The sequence below is a fragment of the Cyprinus carpio genome, chromosome A6 (genome assembly GCF_018340385.1).
Source record: "Cyprinus carpio isolate SPL01 chromosome A6, ASM1834038v1, whole genome shotgun sequence".
Lineage (NCBI taxonomy): Eukaryota > Metazoa > Chordata > Actinopteri > Cypriniformes > Cyprinidae > Cyprinus > Cyprinus carpio.
In genome coordinates, this window is record NC_056577.1 from 20,844,465 (window position 1) to 20,863,375 (window position 18,911).

Here is an 18,911-nt window from a genome sequence, read left to right on the forward strand (position 1 = left end):
TCCATATTTCTCCATATTTATACAGAAACAACCATTAACCGTTTGCCTTCCAATAACCCTTTAATTTGACCTTGTTCTTTCATGTACTGTGTATTTAGGCGCCAGAGATCAGTCAGGTATTGTACTGCTGAAGTGTGTTTTGCTTTCAGTGACCCTTGCTTTGCTTCAGACCCGAATTTTAAAGCCCCTCCCACTCTTGCATTGGTTCTGCTCTCCTTGACTGGTGCTTGGATTGGTCTGGATGCAGTTATTACTGACCACTGACCAGAATCTGATTCAGACCTATAATTGTGTGTTTATTTGGGAAAATGGAGTAGGATGCAGCTTGGATGATGTGATTCTGTTATAACCAGTTTGTTTATTACAAGAGTGTAGCATGGCTCTTTAACCAGCCTCTCAGGTCCAAGATTTAGCCTTAAGGGGTACATACACATGTAGTATGTGATTTCAAAATTGAATGTGTTTAACCTAATATTCACTGTCATGTCAATGAGCTATGAGAAGTATATTTTATAGTTGTCATATTGCTCTCTTAACATGGTGGCAGTTGTCCTTTGTGAGTTCAGTGGTTCTCAACCTTTATTCAACCATGATCCTAATCCTAATAAAATAAAAATAATGTCATAAAAAATATAAAATCATGTTTTAAACATTTACTTATTAACCAAACATTTTTGTTGCTTGTGTTCGACTGCCACATTATTTTCATTATACTCATCATGTGACACAGAGCTGCTTAAAACCTTGTAAAACTACAGTAGTATTTTTTTTTTCTTTGTGTGTGTGATAAGGAATATTTTTTTAACCCCTTAGTGGGATGTGGCCCTTCAGTTGAGAATCACTGGTCTTAATTAATTTAGTTATATTGAAACGTTTTGCTGATGGTAATTGTTTGATGCAACTGAATAACAGGCCTGATCTACTCTCATAACCTTCTGTAATCACTTGGCTCCCTGTTTCAAAGGGGCAAGTGCCTGGCAGTGTGGGTGCTTCCGTACTATTCAACACTTATTTTTAAAAACAAATCCTATTCAGTGGACCACCCACAGGGAATTCACATTACTTTGGCCCCTTTTAAATTGCTACTCTAGCTCCTGGAGCCCTTGTGTCCAAACTTCAGTATTAAATTGCATTTAAAGTAAACCTTCAGGGGGGGAAAAGCATTTTATGGTTTACCTGTGGGGTCTAAATTGAATACATTACTATACTAAATGCTTAAGTTTAATTTAGCTTGTAAAAAATAAAAGTATCTTGATGAGTAAAGCCTGATCATGAAATGCACAATATATGTACACAGTGAACCTCCAGGTGAGGAATTGCAGTTAAACAATACAGTATTATGCTACATTTTCCAAACCCTTTTAACAACAGACCACCCTCTCTGCTTCTAACAATAATCAGCCAAGTCTGTGACAGGGCGATGGCTCTCTCCTTCCCTATGAAGGGTTATGATACAGCTGTTTGTGTGTGGCCTCTTTTGAATGAATCATGTACCACACAGGTTTAAGGGAATCCCTCTGCACAATAGGAGAAGCCAGGAGCCCTTCTTAGTTAGGTTTGTAAGCTCCCTAGGACATGCTTACACACCTACAGTTCACGTGAATCGTTAAACCTCTCTTAAATTATTAGGCCAAATTCAAACCTACAAAGATGAGGTTGTAGAACATGTATTTGTTTGTTTAATATTTTTGTTAATATTTAGATATTTGTTTTCTATTTTTTAAATATTCAGTGCATTAAATATTTTTTATTGTTATTTTATTTAATTTTATTTAGTTCAAGTTCAAGTATTTATTTTACATATTAAAAACAAAATCTATTTATAGATTTTTGAATATGTGTTCTTATAATAGTAACATATTTGTATTTAAATATGTGGTTTTAATATTTACATATTTAGTGCATTTTATTATTATTATTATTATTATTATTAAGATCATCATCAAAATATACATTTTAAGTCCATAGGAAAAAATTCTGGCCTGTACTATACAAATTAGAACTTATGTATTTGTAAATATTTAGTGCATTTAATAATTTTATTTTATTACTATCATTATACTTTTTTTAAGCATAAAGATTAATGTAAGTAATGTACATAAGTCAAAGTTTAGGTTAACATTGTAAGGATTTTTACAACAAAGGCAAGGACAAAATATTACTCAACTATGTACAAAGGGATCAGAATATTTGGTCTGTATGCAGAGGACATCCTTCATCTGTATACACTCACTTGAATGCTTGTGTGGAGATTGCTGTGGCATTCAGGGATCCGCTTGCTGTTGTACCTGTCATATTGTACCATTCTAAACGTTCATTACCCCATTGTTTGTCAGAACCAGGGCTGAGCTGGAGCATGAAGCAATTATTGATGGCAACCTAGCAACTGAAGCTAATCTCATCATATTGGATACGCTAGAAATAATAGTTCAGGTAATGATCTCAACTGCTATCAGTAACTCTCAATATTTTACCACAGAAGACATTTATCATAACTATTATGGTTCCTCTATGTGCCATGTAGACGGTGTCAGTGACAGAGTCCAAAGAAAGCATTCTGGGTGGGGTTCTGAAGGTCCTGCTACACAGCATGGCATGTAATCAAAGTGCTCTGTATTTACAACACTGCTTCGCTACACAGAGAGCACTCGTGTCAAAGGTGAGTGAACACTGATCAGGTCAAAGACCAGACTTTTGAATTGAGTTTGTATTGAACAATTTAGCTGCACCTGACGAAATTTTGCTTGGTGATTACTCTCTTTAAATGAAATAGTGTACCTTTTATTTATGAAGTGTGGTCTCTTGTGGCAGTGTATAAGTCTTAATGTGTGTTTAGTTTCCAGAGCTGCTGTTTGAGGAAGAGACGGAGCAGTGTGCTGACCTGTGCCTGCGGCTCCTGAGGAATTGTAGCAGTAGCATCAGCACCATCAGAGCCCATGCCAGCGCCTCCCTCTACCTCCTCATGAGACAGAACTTTGAGATTGGAAATGTGAGAAACACTTAAACGTCATAATCACCATAAATATTAGTGGGTTGTATGCACCGTTCAGTTCTGTACCACAAAACCACATGTAGATATAAACCAATATGCCATTTTTTTTCATTTTTTGCATTATTATATTATTTAATACAATACTATTCAAAAGTTTAAACTAAAGACATACATTAATGTTGTGCTATTAATAGAATTAGTAGAATATTAATAAAAGTATTTGTATTTGAATATATTTTAGAGTATAATTTATCCTTGTGATGGGAAAGCAAAAATTTCAGCAGCCATTACTCCAGTCTTCAGTGTCACATGATACTTCAGTGTGCAGCTTGATTTTTTTTTTTTCTTTTTTGAAAACCATTTATTCAGGATTCTTTAGTAAATAGAAAGTTCAAAAGAGCAATATTTACATGAAATATAAATCTTTTGTAACATTTTAAATGTTTTTGCTCTCACTTTTGATATATTTAATGCATCCCTGCTGAATAAAAAAAATCCCTTAAAAAAATAAATAAAAAATAAAAAATTCTGAACTCACATTTTCGACCAGTAGTGTATATTTATAAAATAGTATGTATGTATGAGTATATACATATTGTTTATAAATGGATTATATATAGATTTATATATTCAATTATAAAATAGATATGTATACGCTATGTATTGTGTGTATATATACTAAATATTATATTTATTTAAATATTTATTACTTAACATTTTTTTTTGAACCGTAATTAGTCTCTGTTTAAATTGTGTGTGTTTGTTTTCTATTCTGCAGAACTTTGCACGAGTGAAAATGCAGGTGACCATGTCTCTTTCGTCTCTGGTGGGTACGTCCCAGAACTTCAATGAGGATTTTCTGCGGCGTTCACTCAAGACCATCCTCACATATGCAGAAGAGGACCTAGAGCTCAGAGAAACCACCTTTCCTGACCAGGCGAGGCCCACAAATCTGTTTCCACCATCTATTCACTAATTCCTGACACAAAACACTGATTTTGTCTCTGGTTTCAGGTTCAAGATCTGGTGTTTAACCTGCACATGATTCTTTCGGACACTGTAAAAATGAAGGAACATCAAGAGGATCCAGAGATGCTAATTGATCTGATGTACAGGTATTGTTTCCTGCATTGCAGAATGGATTTAACATCACATTGTTATATTAAGAGAACCATTTAATGTATTGGTATTAATGTACCTATTAAAGATAGTTAAAATGTTACAAAAGATTTCTATTTCAAATAAATGCTTTTCTTCTGAACTTTATATTCTTTAAAGAAAATGAATTGTATTTTCCACAAATATATTGAGCAGTTTCTTGAGCACCAAATCAGCAAATTTGAATGATTTCTGAATGATCATGTGACACTGAAGACTGGCATTATGGAGAAAATACAGCTTCACAGGAATTTTTTTTTTGTTTTTTAAATATACCAAATAGAAAACGGTTACTATTTTTACTATTTAACTATACTATTTTTGTTGTTATTTTTACTGTACTTTTTGTCAAATGAATGCAGACTTGGTGAGCTTAAGTATTTATCAAGACAAAATGAAGTATTCTTTCTGTTATGTAGGATTGCTAAGGGCTACCAGACATCCCCAGATCTACGACTGACCTGGCTGCAGAATATGGCCGGGAAGCACTCTGAGAGGAATAATCATGCAGAGGCAGCCCAGTGCTTAGTACACAGCGCCGCCCTGGTGGCTGAGTACCTCAGCATGCTGGAGGACCGCAAGTACCTGCCTGTGGGCTGTGTCACCTTTCAGGTTCCTGCCGCACCCTGTGACACAGAGAATAAAGAGTCAGTCGATTACACTTTTAATTGTTATATGTGTTATATGAGATGTTTGTCACACCACAGAACATTTCCTCTAATGTGCTGGAAGAATCTGCTGTGTCAGATGACGTGGTGTCCCCAGATGAGGAGGGCATCTGCTCTGGGAAGTACTTCACTGAGGCAGGCTTAGTTGGGTTGCTGGAACAGGCTGCTTCCTCCTTTTCTATGGTGTGTTATTTACTATGACGATGACTTTGACTACATTCTGTTTGTTTTAAAGGAATAGTTCACCCCAAAATGAAAATTAGTTGAAAATTTACTCACCTTCAGGCCATCCAAGATGTAGTTGAATTTGTTTCTTCATGGTTACAGATTTGGAGAAATTTCGCTTCACTTGCTCACCAAAGGATCCTCTGAATTGAATGGGTGCCATCAGAATGAGAGTTTAGACAGCTGATAATAACATCACAGTGATTCATGAATCCAGTCTATCAATTAATGTCTTGTGAAATGAAAAGACCCCCACCCCCGCCCCCGACCCCAAGACATTAATTGATGGACTCATGTCGATCAATTGTAGATTATTGCGATGTTTTTATCAACTGTTTGGACACAAATTCTGACGGCACCCATTCACTGCAGATGATCCATTTTTGATCAAGTGATGCTAAATTTCTCCAAATCTGTTCCAAGGAAGAAACAAAATTGGAATGCCTGAGGTTGATTAGATTTTCAGCAAATTATTTTTATTTTTGGGTGAATTATTACTATTAATTTATTGTTTGCTATGTATAGTAATATTTAGCTTGTTAAAGCAGTGTTTCATTATTTGTCTCTAGGCTGGTATGTATGAAGCAGTGAACGAAGTCTACAAAGTGCTCATTCCTATTCACGAGGCCAACAGGGATGCCAAGAAACTAGCCACTATTCATGGTAAACTTCAGGAAGCCTTTGGCAAAATTGTACACCAGGTAAATGCTTATATTTAAAGGGTAGTTTTTAATGTTTTGGATCCTTGAATAAATGCTCCATTTAGCGTCTTCATGCTGTAAAGCAGTATAAGAGAACAGGACTTTGTATTATTGCCCCAGTAGTAGAAAGCAACAACCTTCCAGATATCTAACTTGGCAACATTTTGCTTGTGTCTACACATCAACGTGATTTACGTGTGACACGTGAAAGAGACTTTGCATTATCAAGACTGCATGACTGACTGTCTCTTTTACATCAGAGTGACTGTGTGGTGCTGTGAATGTGGGCTTCATTTGGTGAGATTTCCTGGGCATTATGAATAGTATTCACACTGAAAAAAATAACTATCACGACAACTATATTAGCGTCCACACCAACACATAGTCTGTTTATAATAATTGTGTGCTGCAGTTATGTCATCTGCCACTCTAAATGCAGAAGTTCTTTACAGTCAGATGGATTCTGATTGGCTTTTTATAGTACAGAAATATAAGTATCATTTTGTTAGCATTTTATATATTACATTTTATAAAAAAAATTTATATATTACATTTAGTCACATAGCAGATGCTTCTATCCAAAGCGATTAGAAATGAGGACAATAGAAGCAATCAAACCTACAAAAGAGCAATAATAATATAAAATATATAATATATATATATATGTGGGTGTGTGTGGTTTCTCATTCATCAGCCAGAAAATCAGTTAAAAATTGTTCTGAAAGTGATTCAAACAATATTGTTCCTCTGTCACATTATCATTTTAGTTGTGGATTATACTGGTTATTAAAAAGTTGTAGTTATGGTCCTTGGTGTGAATGGGTCTTATACGTTTCTCATATGTAGCACTGAACATGTAACACCATTTATGTTATTTATATGATTGATACCTGAAACTGTGTGACTAATTGAGGAGAGGGTGTGTTATAACTTTTGAGAGCAAAATTGAAGTTTACATACACTGAATGAAGTGACCAGAATCTCAAAGACATAGGGGTGACCCTTTTGACCTGGGCTAAGCAGCAGACACACAGGACGCCCTAGCAACTGCGTAGCAACATGCTAAAAAATGAAACAAACACCTTATCAACTGTATAGAAACTTGCAACAACCCAGAAGATCTTAGCATCTTTCAGCAAGCAAGCACGTTATTTTTTTAATTGTAAAATATAGCTATTTTATATTATTGCATGCAGTATACAGGGATGAAGGGTTGTGCATGGCAAATACAGTCTAACAAAGTAAGACAAGTGTTTTGCAGTCAGTGAGTCTGGGCTTCTGAAGGGGGTGATTGTGACCTGTGTATGTTGATTTGTGCTGTATTCTCTCTGTTATACAGAGCACAGGCTGGGAGGTAGGTGCTGAACTTCATGGTTAATGCTCGGCCCATACGTGCAAGCTGTGGGCTTTATCATGACTTTCTTTGCTGTGAATTTGACCCATTAACCTTTTTAATTTTTGTTTTAATTTTTTATTTCTTCGTTCATTTTCTATGGGACTGCTGTCAGTGGTGTGTGGGCAGCAGCGTCCCTCTTCTCATCTTCCTCTCTTTCCCTTCTCTTTCTTGAGGAGAAACAATGTTAACATTGTAATTTTTGACAGGCCATGCATGGGAGCCACTGTTACACTAATGACAGATTTATTCATGAATGCCTCATTTCACTCCCTCATCCGTCTCTCTTACTCTGTTTCATCAGTACTGCCATCTATGTCTTCTTATCATGTCTCAAAAGCACAGGGTTCGATTTATGTGAGATGTGGATAACCTTGGAGGACTGGTTTGTCCAAAAATGAAAGATCAATCGTATTTTACTCACCCTTGCTTTGTTCCAAATGTGTAGGTCTTTCTTTGTTCTATGGAATCATAAAATATTTTGATATTTTGAATATTAATGACTGGATCGTTGTGTCAGTTTAACTTGATTCATAAATAAGTAATGTATATTATGTGAACTGGATCAACTAAGTCATTGCAAAGATCAGCCTCAAAATAACAGTTTGACACTTTTATCATTATTTTGTTTTTTGACAGCTTGACATCAACAGTCCTCATTTATTTTCATTATAGAGTGTCAGCAGATTCTGGAAGTACAATCCCAATGATTTTCTCCAGGAGAATCGAGTTTTAATGATAACTTACTGTGAGCTCAGAGGTTGCTAATGGATGCCATATGCTTTTGTTAAAGTCATTAGTTCACATTTTCAACAATTTTTTAACAGCTGAATTTCTGGTTTAAAAAACAAAACAAAAAATGAAGCAGTGCGGATGATGCAATGGAGTAAGCCTCCCTATGCTATCAAAATAATTAAATATTCATAATGTGTATATATATATGTGAATATTTTGCAATAAACTTTGTTTCTTAAATTAACAACTTTAAATGAATAAATTTATATTTCTCTATTTTTCATTTGATTGACATTCACAAACCTTCTTAGGATTATAGTAGTTGTACCTTTGTCTTTTTGCCCGATTTTCCTTTCTTTTCTTTTTTTTTATATTCAAATTAAAATTTGAAATAATTAATGTGAGCATGCTTCTGGATCCAATGTTGCTGAAAGAAAACTATTGGGCTTTATTTGAAAAAAAGGGTTAGGGTTAGGATATAAAAAAAAAAAAAAAAAAAAAAAGCAATGAGAATAGTCTTGAAAAATGTATCTTTTGTGTTCCATGAAGAAAGAACATCATACAGGTTTGGAATGACATAAGTGTGAGTAAACAATGACAGAATTATTAATTTTGGTAACTATTTAGAAAATCAGCTGACGACTGAAGAAGGGCCAGATGCTTCTTAGAGAATATGCAGAATTCTTGGTTCTTTGTAAACTCTGCTTGTTTTTCCTCTAGTCTAAAGTGAAGTCATGGTGATCATCAGTTCAAAACATTAACATTCAAAGTGACGTCCAAGTGACCTTCTCTCTATATGAGCTTTTATTTCATTGCCAATTAAATCGACCCCTAAGTTCTCATTTACACCAATTTGTGTACTAGTATTAATTTCACTTTAATCACATTAATTTATTGCATGGCAATGACTCAACAAAACCTTCATATTTGACACTTATTGCAGCATTACAGCAGGAGTGCACTGTCTCTTAACTGTCCATTTAATAAAGATACTTAAGTGCACTTTTCTCTGCCTGCTTCTTCCTCGTCGCATGTTTGTTGTTGAGTTTGTCTTTTTGTGTTTGTTTTTTCTTTGTATAGTTTTGATTTAGTGTAGTATTGCTGTTTGTTTTGTTAGTCTTTTCAAAGAGTTTCCTGATTAAAATGTTCTGTTCTCTCCTTTTTTATTTCCCTGGTTGCTGACCCCTCCTCTTCCCACTTTAATTATTGTGTCTTGTGGTAAGTTCATAGTTCGAGGGTTTATTTCCGTAGCTTTTATGACTGAAAAAAACATCACAATGAACCAGAGAAGGGCTGAACCATCTCAGACACCTGGTAACCAGGCCCACACTCAATCTGAACGTCCATCATTCACACAGTTTTACACATCTTTTACTCCTTACTGTTTATTTATACAATTTTTTGACTAATTTGAATTTGCTTTAGCTCCGTTTAACTAATTTTTAACCATTTAGGATTACTGATCATTTGTTTACACCCTTTTAGCTCTTTACAATCTGACCTAAATTACATAGTTATGGTATTATTTTTAACGTGTTACTTCTTTAAGAGCTTACAATACATGGGATATATGACAAGTTAGAGAATTATCATGGAAATTATTTCATTTCTTAAAGGGATACTTCACCCCAAAATTTTGTCATTATTATTGCACATCTGATGGCAGATGGAGTGTTCTGAGGACTACTTTCATACCTTCCTGGTTTTCATCCAAAATATCTTAAATTTTGTTCCGAAGACGAACAAAGCTTTTACAGGTTTGGAACGACATGGGGGTAAGTGATTAATGACAAAATTTTCATTTTGGGGTGGAGTAGCCCTTTAAGACACTGACTAAAGTCTATTCAGGCTGTTTGTTTTATTGTTATATTAGCATTAAGGTTGGTCTGATTTGGTTCAGCCTGTATCTGCACCTGATTAATACTTCACTTCCTGTGTGAAGAGCACTCGTTGACATGTTCCCGGCTCTGTACTTATACCCACCACTTTTTTTTTTCTTTCTTACTATGCTACTATGGCCAAACCTTTTTCTCCAGCACATGCTAATTCTATTGACATAAGTGTTTCAGTCTGACGTTCTGTATAAGGCTACAGCAGCACGTTTACTTTCTCACAAGGAGCTTGCTACTTGTGTTCCATTCTTTGTCTCTTCTTTGGAGTACAGTTGTTCACTTACTCTTTAAGGACATCAGGTTGTCACAGGTCTTCTTCCTGTTATGTCATTCTTTGCTAATACAGTTTACAGATAAAGTCCCCACTTTGTTCAGAACTGCTTCTTGCATCACTGTCCTCAAGCTTGGCTCAAACTCAAACTGAATTCAGATTTTGTGTCTGATGTGGAGATGCTCACTTTCTTTGCTATTTCTTCATATGACAGATAATAATAATAATAATAATATACACCATTGTAAAATAGTTGTTTTTGAAAGAAGTTTTTGCAGAGGTTGTGTAAAATATGGTAGATGTTTGTACTATAAAAATGCTACTGTATTAGTGTCTGTGTTTTCCTGTATTTCACTGTTATTTGATTGCATCACTATTTAAATGCCAGTGTGTTGAATGCAGGTTATTTATGTAAACATGTACCAGACAATGTTTACATTGCTGTCACTTGATAACTTGTTGCCAAGAGAAAACATTGTGTTTGCCTCATTGCACTTTACCTTTCTTTGAGCAACTGTTTTAAGTGTGAGTACCAACAGGATTTATTTTCACATGCTATCTGGTGTTTTTAAATGGCAGCTTTAATTCACAGCACATTAGTAATTAAAACATTTGTTTGTTTCAGGATGGAAAGCGGATGTTTGGCACATATTTCAGAGTTGGATTTTACGGTTCTAAATTTGGTGACTTGGATGAGCAGGAGTTTGTCTACAAGGAGCCAGCCATCACCAAACTGGCAGAAATCTCACATCGGCTTGAGGTACAAGACCGTTTGCGTTTAAATTGTTTGCATGGGTACATTTTTTTTTCTGATTTTATTCTCTGTTGAAAGTTTTTGTAGCACACATACATAACCTCTCTAAATGTCTTAATTTTTTCTTAATTCCAGGGTTTCTATGGTGAAAGGTTTGGCGAGGACCAAGTGGAAGTCATTAAAGATTCCAATCCAGTCGACAAGTGTAAATTGGACCCAAATAAGGTGCATTGAAAATTTGCACTCAGTTTTATGAACATTAAAAATTGTGGAAATTAAAATGCAATGCTTTGCAGTGAGAATAACAGATCATTTCCCCCTAATACAGGCCTTCATTCAGATCACATATGTTGAACCATATTTTGACACTTATGAAATGAAGGACCGCATCACGTACTTCGACAAGAATTACAACCTGCGCCGCTTCGTCTACTGCACGCCGTTCACACTTGATGGAAGAGCTCACGGTGACCTGCATGAACAGTTCAAACGAAAGACCATTCTCACTACCTCCCACGCTTTCCCCTACATCAAAACCCGCATCAACATCATCCACAAAGAGGAGGTAACTCAAACACGCATGCATTGTGAAAGCTTCTATGGGTATTCATGCTAGATGGAAATTACATGACAAGTATCAAGATCATTTAAAAAGTCAATGGAATATAAGTGTAGTACTTGTTAATTTAGTACTATGCTATACCAAATTAATGCTCAGTGTTATTTTAGTATTAGTTATATACAATGTTTTTTTTTTTTGTTTTTTTTTTTTTTTGAATGAGGTTATAGAAATATATTTCTATTTAGATTTATTTCAATTTTAGTATTTAAGTTTATACAAAAGAAGTAATTTAATTTATAAAAAAATATATATATTATATACAGATATTTCAGCAAATATTTATATATAGTTTGACTTCAGCTTTATTTCAATGAATTATGTTTATTTTTTTTTTTATAGTTTTAGTTAACAATAACACTGAATGCCGCAGTGTTTTTGTAAGGTTAAGGAAAGCTATTAATATATTACTATTTGCTTTTCAGATCATCTCCACGCCAATTGAAGTAGCCATTGAGGATATGCAGAAGAAGACACAGGAGCTGGCTTTTGCAACTCATCAGGACCCATCTGATGCCAAAATGTTACAGATGGTTCTGCAGGGGTCTGTTGGCACCACTGTTAACCAGGTGACTAGTTGAGCCTGTTCACTTAATAATACATATGCAGTATCACTGTTATCTCCTGGATTCATTTGAGCATTTTAATGACACAGTAATGGTACATAACTTATTATCTGGAAATTCAACCCCCAGAATGTGTATTATATTTCATTGCCATGTAGTAGTGCCCATTATTTGAATAATGTAGTTACTTAAGTAATTAAAACACACACACACACACATATATATATTATACTTCTCTACAGGGCCCTCTCGAGGTGGCCCAGGTGTTTCTGTCTGAGATCCCAAGTGATCCTAAGCTCTACAGGCACCATAATAAACTACGACTGTGCTTCAAAGACTTCACAAAGAGGTTTGATTCCAGATGCTTTCACACTACATTAACATGGACTCCAGTAGTCCAACTACTTACCATCACATTAATCATAAAATATTACAGTATGTATACAGATCAACTATTATCCCAAAAAGAATTGGTTTATTGGCTTTTGTATGGTTGTATGACAAGTGATTTTAATTGTTAAATGGTAATAATACAGTGGTCAGTAATACAATCAGAACTTGGAATTGCCTACATGGAAAAATGCTGTGACATTTCCAATAGGGTGAACTGACTTTAATTAAACCCTGCAACCTTCAATAACCCCCCTAGATGTGAAGATGCCCTTCGCAAAAATAAGAGTCTAATTGGTCCAGACCAGAAAGAGTATCAGAGGGAGCTGGAGAGGAACTACCACAGATTGAAAGAAGCTCTGCAGCCTCTCATTAACAGGAAGATCCCACAGCTCTACAAACCTGTGTTACAGGTCAACTCTCACAGGTCAGACAATTAAAATGATGTCAAAAGCTGTTAAGAATGTCCTGTATACGTCAGCTTGTGCCCGATAAACTAGCTTACTGCAGGAACTTGGTTTACCAAACTAACGTTTGATTGAATGAATAATGGTGGGAGCTGCCCCCTCAAGTCTTAATATTTGAATCAATGGGCCATTAATATTTTAGTAATACATCGTCAAATGGTTCCCTGTAAAGCACACAACATTTGTTAAGAGAATTTGTTAATGAATAGAAATACCATCATTAAATCAAACTGAATTGAGGCCTTGTGAGTTAAACCTACAAGTCAGGAAATGGGTCTTCATAGCCTGGTCTATTTTGTGAAATACGTCAACGGCAATGTATGATTAGTTGGTTGCTCATAATGGATGACACATGGATAAACTTCTTTGTGTTACATAATTTTCCAAAAAGGTGTTTTAAATCTACTTAATTTCTTTCTTTCCATTTTAACAAGCAGCAAAAGGACAGCTTGAGAAGGTAGTCAAGTTGTTGGCGAGCACATTTAAAAAAAAAAAAAAAAAAAAAAAAAATTAAAACAATAAGTGTTGTTGACCATTGAAGTTTAATTTCCTCTGGAATATTTTTTAATCCTTTTATAAAATTAAAATGTTTCTTTTTCTTTCAGAGACTCTTTTAGCAGAATGAGCCTTCGCAAGCTAGACGTGTGAAGACTGAAGAAATAAAAAGAACAAATGCAATTTTATTTATTTGTATATATCAACCCTTCTCACAATATCAGTGTTTCTGCCATAAAGTAAACAAAAAAGAGATGAGTGTTAAGACGTTTGGTACATCATTCCAATTTTGTATTAGTTTACAAAATGGCCTGTTACATGATCATAAGTACTGATGATGAATTTAGCATACAGTGTGTCAAACCTGTATTCAATTACTTTGCACTTTTTTTTTTATTTCATCCCAGTGCATTTTTAATACTTACGGTACAACTTAAGAGTTTATTTAATTCTCACGGAAAAAAGGTGATGATTTTTTTTTTCTTTTCAGCATTATGTACCTTTTGTTTACTTTAAATATTTTACTAAATAAATACTCTTGATAGCCATTCCACTGTGTTGTAAAAGAAACTGCACAAAAATACTTTTATTTTTATATGTTGGTGTTTTAATGTGGTAAGAATCTACATTACCAGGTAATAGAAAAATATTTACATTTTCCCTGCCTCCTCAAATATACAACAGAAGGTAAGATATTCTTTTGAATGGTCTTATTTATTGCTCATACAGAGATCTTACTGTAATGGCAGGGCCTTCTCACAACATGGGAAAGAAAAGCTTCTTAGACTGGACCGAGGTATGGCTGATAAACTTTAAAACTTGAAAAATAGGTCACTTTATGCCTGTGGTCATTTATAGGCAATTAATACACTCTGTACTTCTGAGGCTGACCACCTTTCAAACTAAATTTGATTCTCTGTGTGCAAATAGTCTGCAGTGGGGAAACAAAACACATAGTCTGTGCCTTCTAGTATCAAAAAAAAAAATTAAAAAAAATTTAAGAGAACAACGTGAAATCTACTTCCAAATCTACTTCACTATTAATAATACCTTCCAAAACAGGGGAATCAAAAATGTGAATTTATATTTGAGTCAAAACCCAAACAATTAAAAAATATATATATATATAAAATTTCAGTGCACAAGAAATAATTTTGTGCTATTCCTTAGAGCTTCTATGGAATGCTTGAAAGTATAGGAAAACTGTAATATGCACTACAATAAGTGCCAAGGTGCATTTGCATGAGGGTCACTGAAAAGCAGATGACATGAACTCACTGAACACAAAGAGAGAGTAAAGTACAAAAACAGTAATAGACAAAAAAAAAAAAAAAAGACAAAATGTCATGGCCTTGAAAGATTCACATTGGCTTTTCACTGACTGACACTTGTTACACAAACGTACATATCGACTATTAACATCTCTACTTGCTTTTCCAGTTACCTGCAAATGTACTTTCATAGTCCATGTCTTACCAGTAAAACTTAGTAATTGAGTGGAATGTCCATATCCAATCGGCTGTTTTCACTGAGACACTCTCTTGTAGAAGAGCAGGTAGGGTGTAGATGTGGAGCACGTCTCGGGGGAACAGGCTCTGAGGAAGTCCTCTTCTTCAAAGAGTCTCACTTCAGAATCATCAAACAGCATCCACTTTCCCTCAAAGTCCAAAAGGTTTCGCAGAGCGAGGTCAAAATTCACCTGGGTCCCGTCACCCATAGAATCAACTCCCTCTTCCTCGGTCTCTTTCTTCACTGCATTCTGAAGCAGAGAACCTGCAGCACGACTGGCTAAGCTGGAAGCCTTCTCTGGATTGCTTTGAGTGCTGTTGCTGAGCTCATAACTGGTGACGCTCCTCTGTCCTCCTAGAAGCCCAACACCTTCAGAGCACCTCTTGCTTCCTGATTTGCTGGACATGCTTGTTGCGCTGGCTCTGGCCACAGTTCGCCCCCTGCCAGACAAGCTGAAAGACACCTCACCGTCATCATACTCTGTTTGAGGTCCCTCTTCTTTCTTCGGTTTCATGTCTTCCTCTTGGTCTCGGGCTTGCTCTTCATCCTGAGACTGAAGCCTGAGAGTGGTACGATGCAGATCCATCATGCGGATGTAAGTGGTGTAGTGACCACTGCTGATGGTCACTCCGCTGTGCATGACCACGGCAAAGAGCTCATAGTGATGGCTCTGGTCTGGAGAATCAGGCTGAGTGCACCATTCATGCAGGGAAAGTTTGAGAGGGGTCTGCAGAGGAGTATTCACCTTGGAAAGGCCAGCATAAGGGTCCATCCTAAAGAGTGAAGATGATTTTACCAACAACTTAATGCACATTGCAGGGGTTAAAGCATAAAAAAAAAAAAAAAAAATCCTGAGCCTGAACTTTTTTCTGGGGGTGGGGCGGGGGGCAGCATGCAATGACTGTGCCAACTTTTAACATTTGAAAGGATACTATGGCAAAGTTATTATTTCCTTATTCAAACTGATTTTTTTTTTTTTTTTTTTTTAATTTTTCATGAATATATGGTTGACCTGAAGAATGAAAGCTATGTCATAGACTTGGAAAATAATGAGCTATATCACTGCTTATCGACACTAGGGGTGTGACAAAACACTTAGCTCATGAGAAGAGACAAAATACAGATACTTGGTTCACTAGAAGGAGACAATATTCAAATAGAATATTTAAGAAATTTTCTATGACAAAATACTTTTAATTACAAAAACTGAAACAATGCAGTTGTATTTTGACATTTTTACTAATCTAGGGCCGTAACTAATGATTATTTTGATAGAGTAATCTGATATTTTTTTAGTAACAGAAATAGACCTAAGTGAAAACCAGGCTTTAGTATGATTATTTATATATAAACTAACGATGAGGCAATAACAATTGGTTCAAATAAAATATCAAAACCAAGTGATTACATGGTTTTATTGAACAACACTGTTAAAATACATAATGTAATATGCCTATACATAATATGAACATAAAAACCTGCAGAGTGTGCCAACGGCCTGGTGACGTTTCACTTTACAGAGTGATTAAAGTGTTTAAATCCATTAAATTTTTATATTTGGCCACATGCAAACTCAAACTTTTATTTTGAAATCGTGATGTACAATAAATGGCATATTTAGAAATAGGTTGATGTATTCTGTGCTGGAAAAGGTTTATAAATGATTTACATTACAATTCTAGTGAGATAATGCACACTGTTTTCCCAGATGAACGTAAAGCAATTCAAATTCACAGCATATACAGAGGAAGAGTTTAGCCCCTTTCACACATAAAGTCTTTACTGGTACATTACCATTAAGAGATCATGTGTGAATAGGACATTTTCAAAAATCCCAGAAATTTTTTTCTGGCAATCATGTCGTTCTTATGAAGATGACATGATTACTCTGAGCTGTTTACAAAGCTCTTCTGCTTTTTAATTCATTTTTCTATGTAAATATGCACTAGATGTACATCTTTGACCATTGCGCCTCGCAGCTTTTTCAACGTGTTGCGCTTCTCCATTCTTCATGGGTGCTGGTCTTGTGTTTGTTTGTGGGAGGAAATATTATTGTTGAGAATGCTGAAAAATAGTTTTTTGTAGGTTGTTATTTCTGACTTTTTCTGTTGTAACAAAAAAAAAGGTGGGTGATAAAAATTGGTTTCAAGTTGCCAGCTTTGGCCAATGGGGGACACATTGATTTTAGTTTTTGTTCTTGTAAGAAATGTTAAATCCTAAACATTTTCACTCTGATTTCTCTGAGTCTTAATGTTTTCTTTATTTTTTTTTCTGCTGTAATAAACAATAGAAAAAGACTCAGGGGGGCAATTTACTGTGTCCTACAGGGCTTCCATAGTTGAAAGATCGGAACGAAGCATTAAAATCAGAAGAAGATACATACTCAGAGCCATTGGCAGCAAAGCATTTCAGGTGGATTGTGATGACTTCTGGTGTTTTGTCAAACAAAAGACTTCTTTCAGCTTCTGTGTAGTGATGACAGGTCTCACAGAAATATTTATCTTGACCCACAATCCGCTCCACAGACGCAAATTGAGATATGGCCCACTTTAGAGTTTTCAGCTCAGGCTTGGGATCTGGAGAAACTGAAAAAGGAGGATACAGTTATAAAATTATCTAACCAGCATCCGAGAGCGTTGACTGATAGACAAACACAGATGGATTCAAACACTGTCAATGTACTCACTCTCAGAACTGGAGTCAGAGGAGCTGTTCTCATCCTCTTGCACAGGTACACTGATGTCTTGAAAATCCTCTCTCCGTTCTGTGAAACACTCACATTCCAGGCAGCGTGTCCGCAGCACCAGCTGACCCTGGAACATCCACTTCAGCACATCCAGGACTGATTGCTCTATTACACAACATTGACAAATTCTTATATATATATATATATATATATATATAGGTCCTTCTCAAAAAATTAGCATATTGTGAAAAAGTTCATTATTTTCCATAATGTAATGATAAAAAAAATTAAACTTTCATATATTTTAGATTCATTGCACACCAACTGAAATATTTCAGGTCTTTTATTGTTTTAATACTGATGATTTTGGCATACAGCTCATGAAAACCCAAAATTCCTATCTCAAAAAATTAGCATATTTCATCCGACCAATAAAAGAAAAGTGTTTTTTAATACAAAAAAAAGTCAACCTTCAAATAATTATGTTCAGTTATGCACTCAATACTTGGTCGGGAATCCTTTTGCAGAAATGACTGCTTCAATGCGGCGTGGCATGGAGGCAATCAGCCTGTGGCACTGCTGAGGTGTTATGGAGGCCCAGGATGCTTCGATAGCGGCCTTAAGCTCATCCAGAGTGTTGGGTCTTGCGTCTCTCAACTTTCTCTTCACAATATCCCACAGATTCTCTATGGGGTTCAGGTCAGGAGAGTTGGCAGGCCAATTGAGCACAGTGATACCATGGTCAGTAAACCATTTACCAGTGGTTTTGGCACTGTGAGCAGGTGCCAGGTCGTGCTGAAAAACGAAATCTTCATCTCCATAAAGCTTTTCAGCAGATGGAAGCATGAAGTGCTCCAAAATCTGCTGATAGCTAGCTAAATTGACCCTGCCCTTGATAAAACACAGTGGACCAACACCAGCAGCTGACATGGCATCCCAGACCATCACTGACTGTGGGTACTTGACACTGGACTTCAGGCATTTTGGCATTTCCTTCTCCCCAGTCTTCCTCCAGACTCTGGCACCTTGATTTCCGAATGACATGCAAAATTTGCTTTCATCCGAAAAAAAGTACTTTGGACCACTGAGCAACAGTCCAGTGCTGCTTCTCTGTAGCCCAGGTCAGGCGCTTCTGCCGCTGTTTCTGGTTCAAAAGCACACGCCTGTGCACGGTGGCTCTGGATGTTTCTACTCCAGACTCAGTCCACTGCTTCCGCAGGTCCCCCAAGGTCTGGAATCGGTCCTTCTCCACAATCTTCCTCAGGGTCCGGTCACCTCTTCTCGTTGTGCAGCGTTTTTTGCCACACTTTTTCCTTCCCACAGACTTCCCACTGAGGTGCCTTGATACAGCACTCTGGGAACAGCCTATTCGTTCAGAAATTTCTTTCTG

At 36.0% G+C, this 18,911-nt stretch overlaps 2 protein-coding genes across 14 annotated transcripts in view; one reads left to right on the top strand and one right to left on the bottom strand.

Annotated features, from left to right (window-relative positions):
* LOC109102132 (dedicator of cytokinesis protein 7) overlaps positions 1 to 13,874 on the top strand; it is a 40,360-nt gene extending 26,486 nt beyond the window's left edge. For 6 of the 12 annotated variants that reach the window (XM_042758380.1, XM_042758382.1, XM_042758385.1 and 3 more), the window contains 16 exons: positions 2,337 to 2,433; positions 2,525 to 2,659; positions 2,837 to 2,989; positions 3,771 to 3,929; positions 4,007 to 4,107; positions 4,570 to 4,762; positions 4,858 to 5,001; positions 5,613 to 5,744; positions 7,084 to 7,098; positions 10,670 to 10,795; positions 10,925 to 11,014; positions 11,118 to 11,354; positions 11,834 to 11,977; positions 12,217 to 12,323; positions 12,624 to 12,791; positions 13,437 to 13,874. In XM_042758380.1, the coding sequence (XP_042614314.1) occupies positions 2,337 to 2,433; positions 2,525 to 2,659; positions 2,837 to 2,989; positions 3,771 to 3,929; positions 4,007 to 4,107; positions 4,570 to 4,762; positions 4,858 to 5,001; positions 5,613 to 5,744; positions 7,084 to 7,098; positions 10,670 to 10,795; positions 10,925 to 11,014; positions 11,118 to 11,354; positions 11,834 to 11,977; positions 12,217 to 12,323; positions 12,624 to 12,791; positions 13,437 to 13,479 (2,044 nt within the window). In that variant the 3' untranslated portion in view covers positions 13,480 to 13,874. Of the gene's footprint in view, positions 1 to 98; positions 280 to 2,336; positions 2,434 to 2,524; positions 2,660 to 2,836; positions 2,990 to 3,770; positions 3,930 to 4,006; positions 4,108 to 4,569; positions 4,763 to 4,857; positions 5,002 to 5,612; positions 5,745 to 7,083; positions 7,099 to 10,660; positions 10,796 to 10,924; positions 11,015 to 11,117; positions 11,355 to 11,833; positions 11,978 to 12,216; positions 12,324 to 12,623; positions 12,792 to 13,268; positions 13,289 to 13,436 lie in introns of those variants that run through there. The other 6 variants (XM_042758381.1, XM_042758383.1, XM_042758389.1 and 3 more) reach the window with 3 other exon arrangements.
* A 140-nt stretch (positions 13,875 to 14,014) lies between these two features.
* The window catches only part of LOC109102691 (ubiquitin carboxyl-terminal hydrolase 1-like), a 10,239-nt gene continuing 5,342 nt past the window's right edge, over positions 14,015 to 18,911 (bottom strand). For both annotated transcript variants that reach the window (XM_042758392.1, XM_042758393.1), the window contains exons 7-9: positions 17,522 to 17,686; positions 17,219 to 17,420; positions 14,015 to 15,608 (exon numbers count right to left, since the gene is read on the bottom strand). In XM_042758392.1, the coding sequence (XP_042614326.1) occupies positions 14,852 to 15,608; positions 17,219 to 17,420; positions 17,522 to 17,686 (1,124 nt within the window). In that variant the 3' untranslated portion in view covers positions 14,015 to 14,851. The remainder of the gene's footprint in view (positions 15,609 to 17,218; positions 17,421 to 17,521; positions 17,687 to 18,911) is intronic.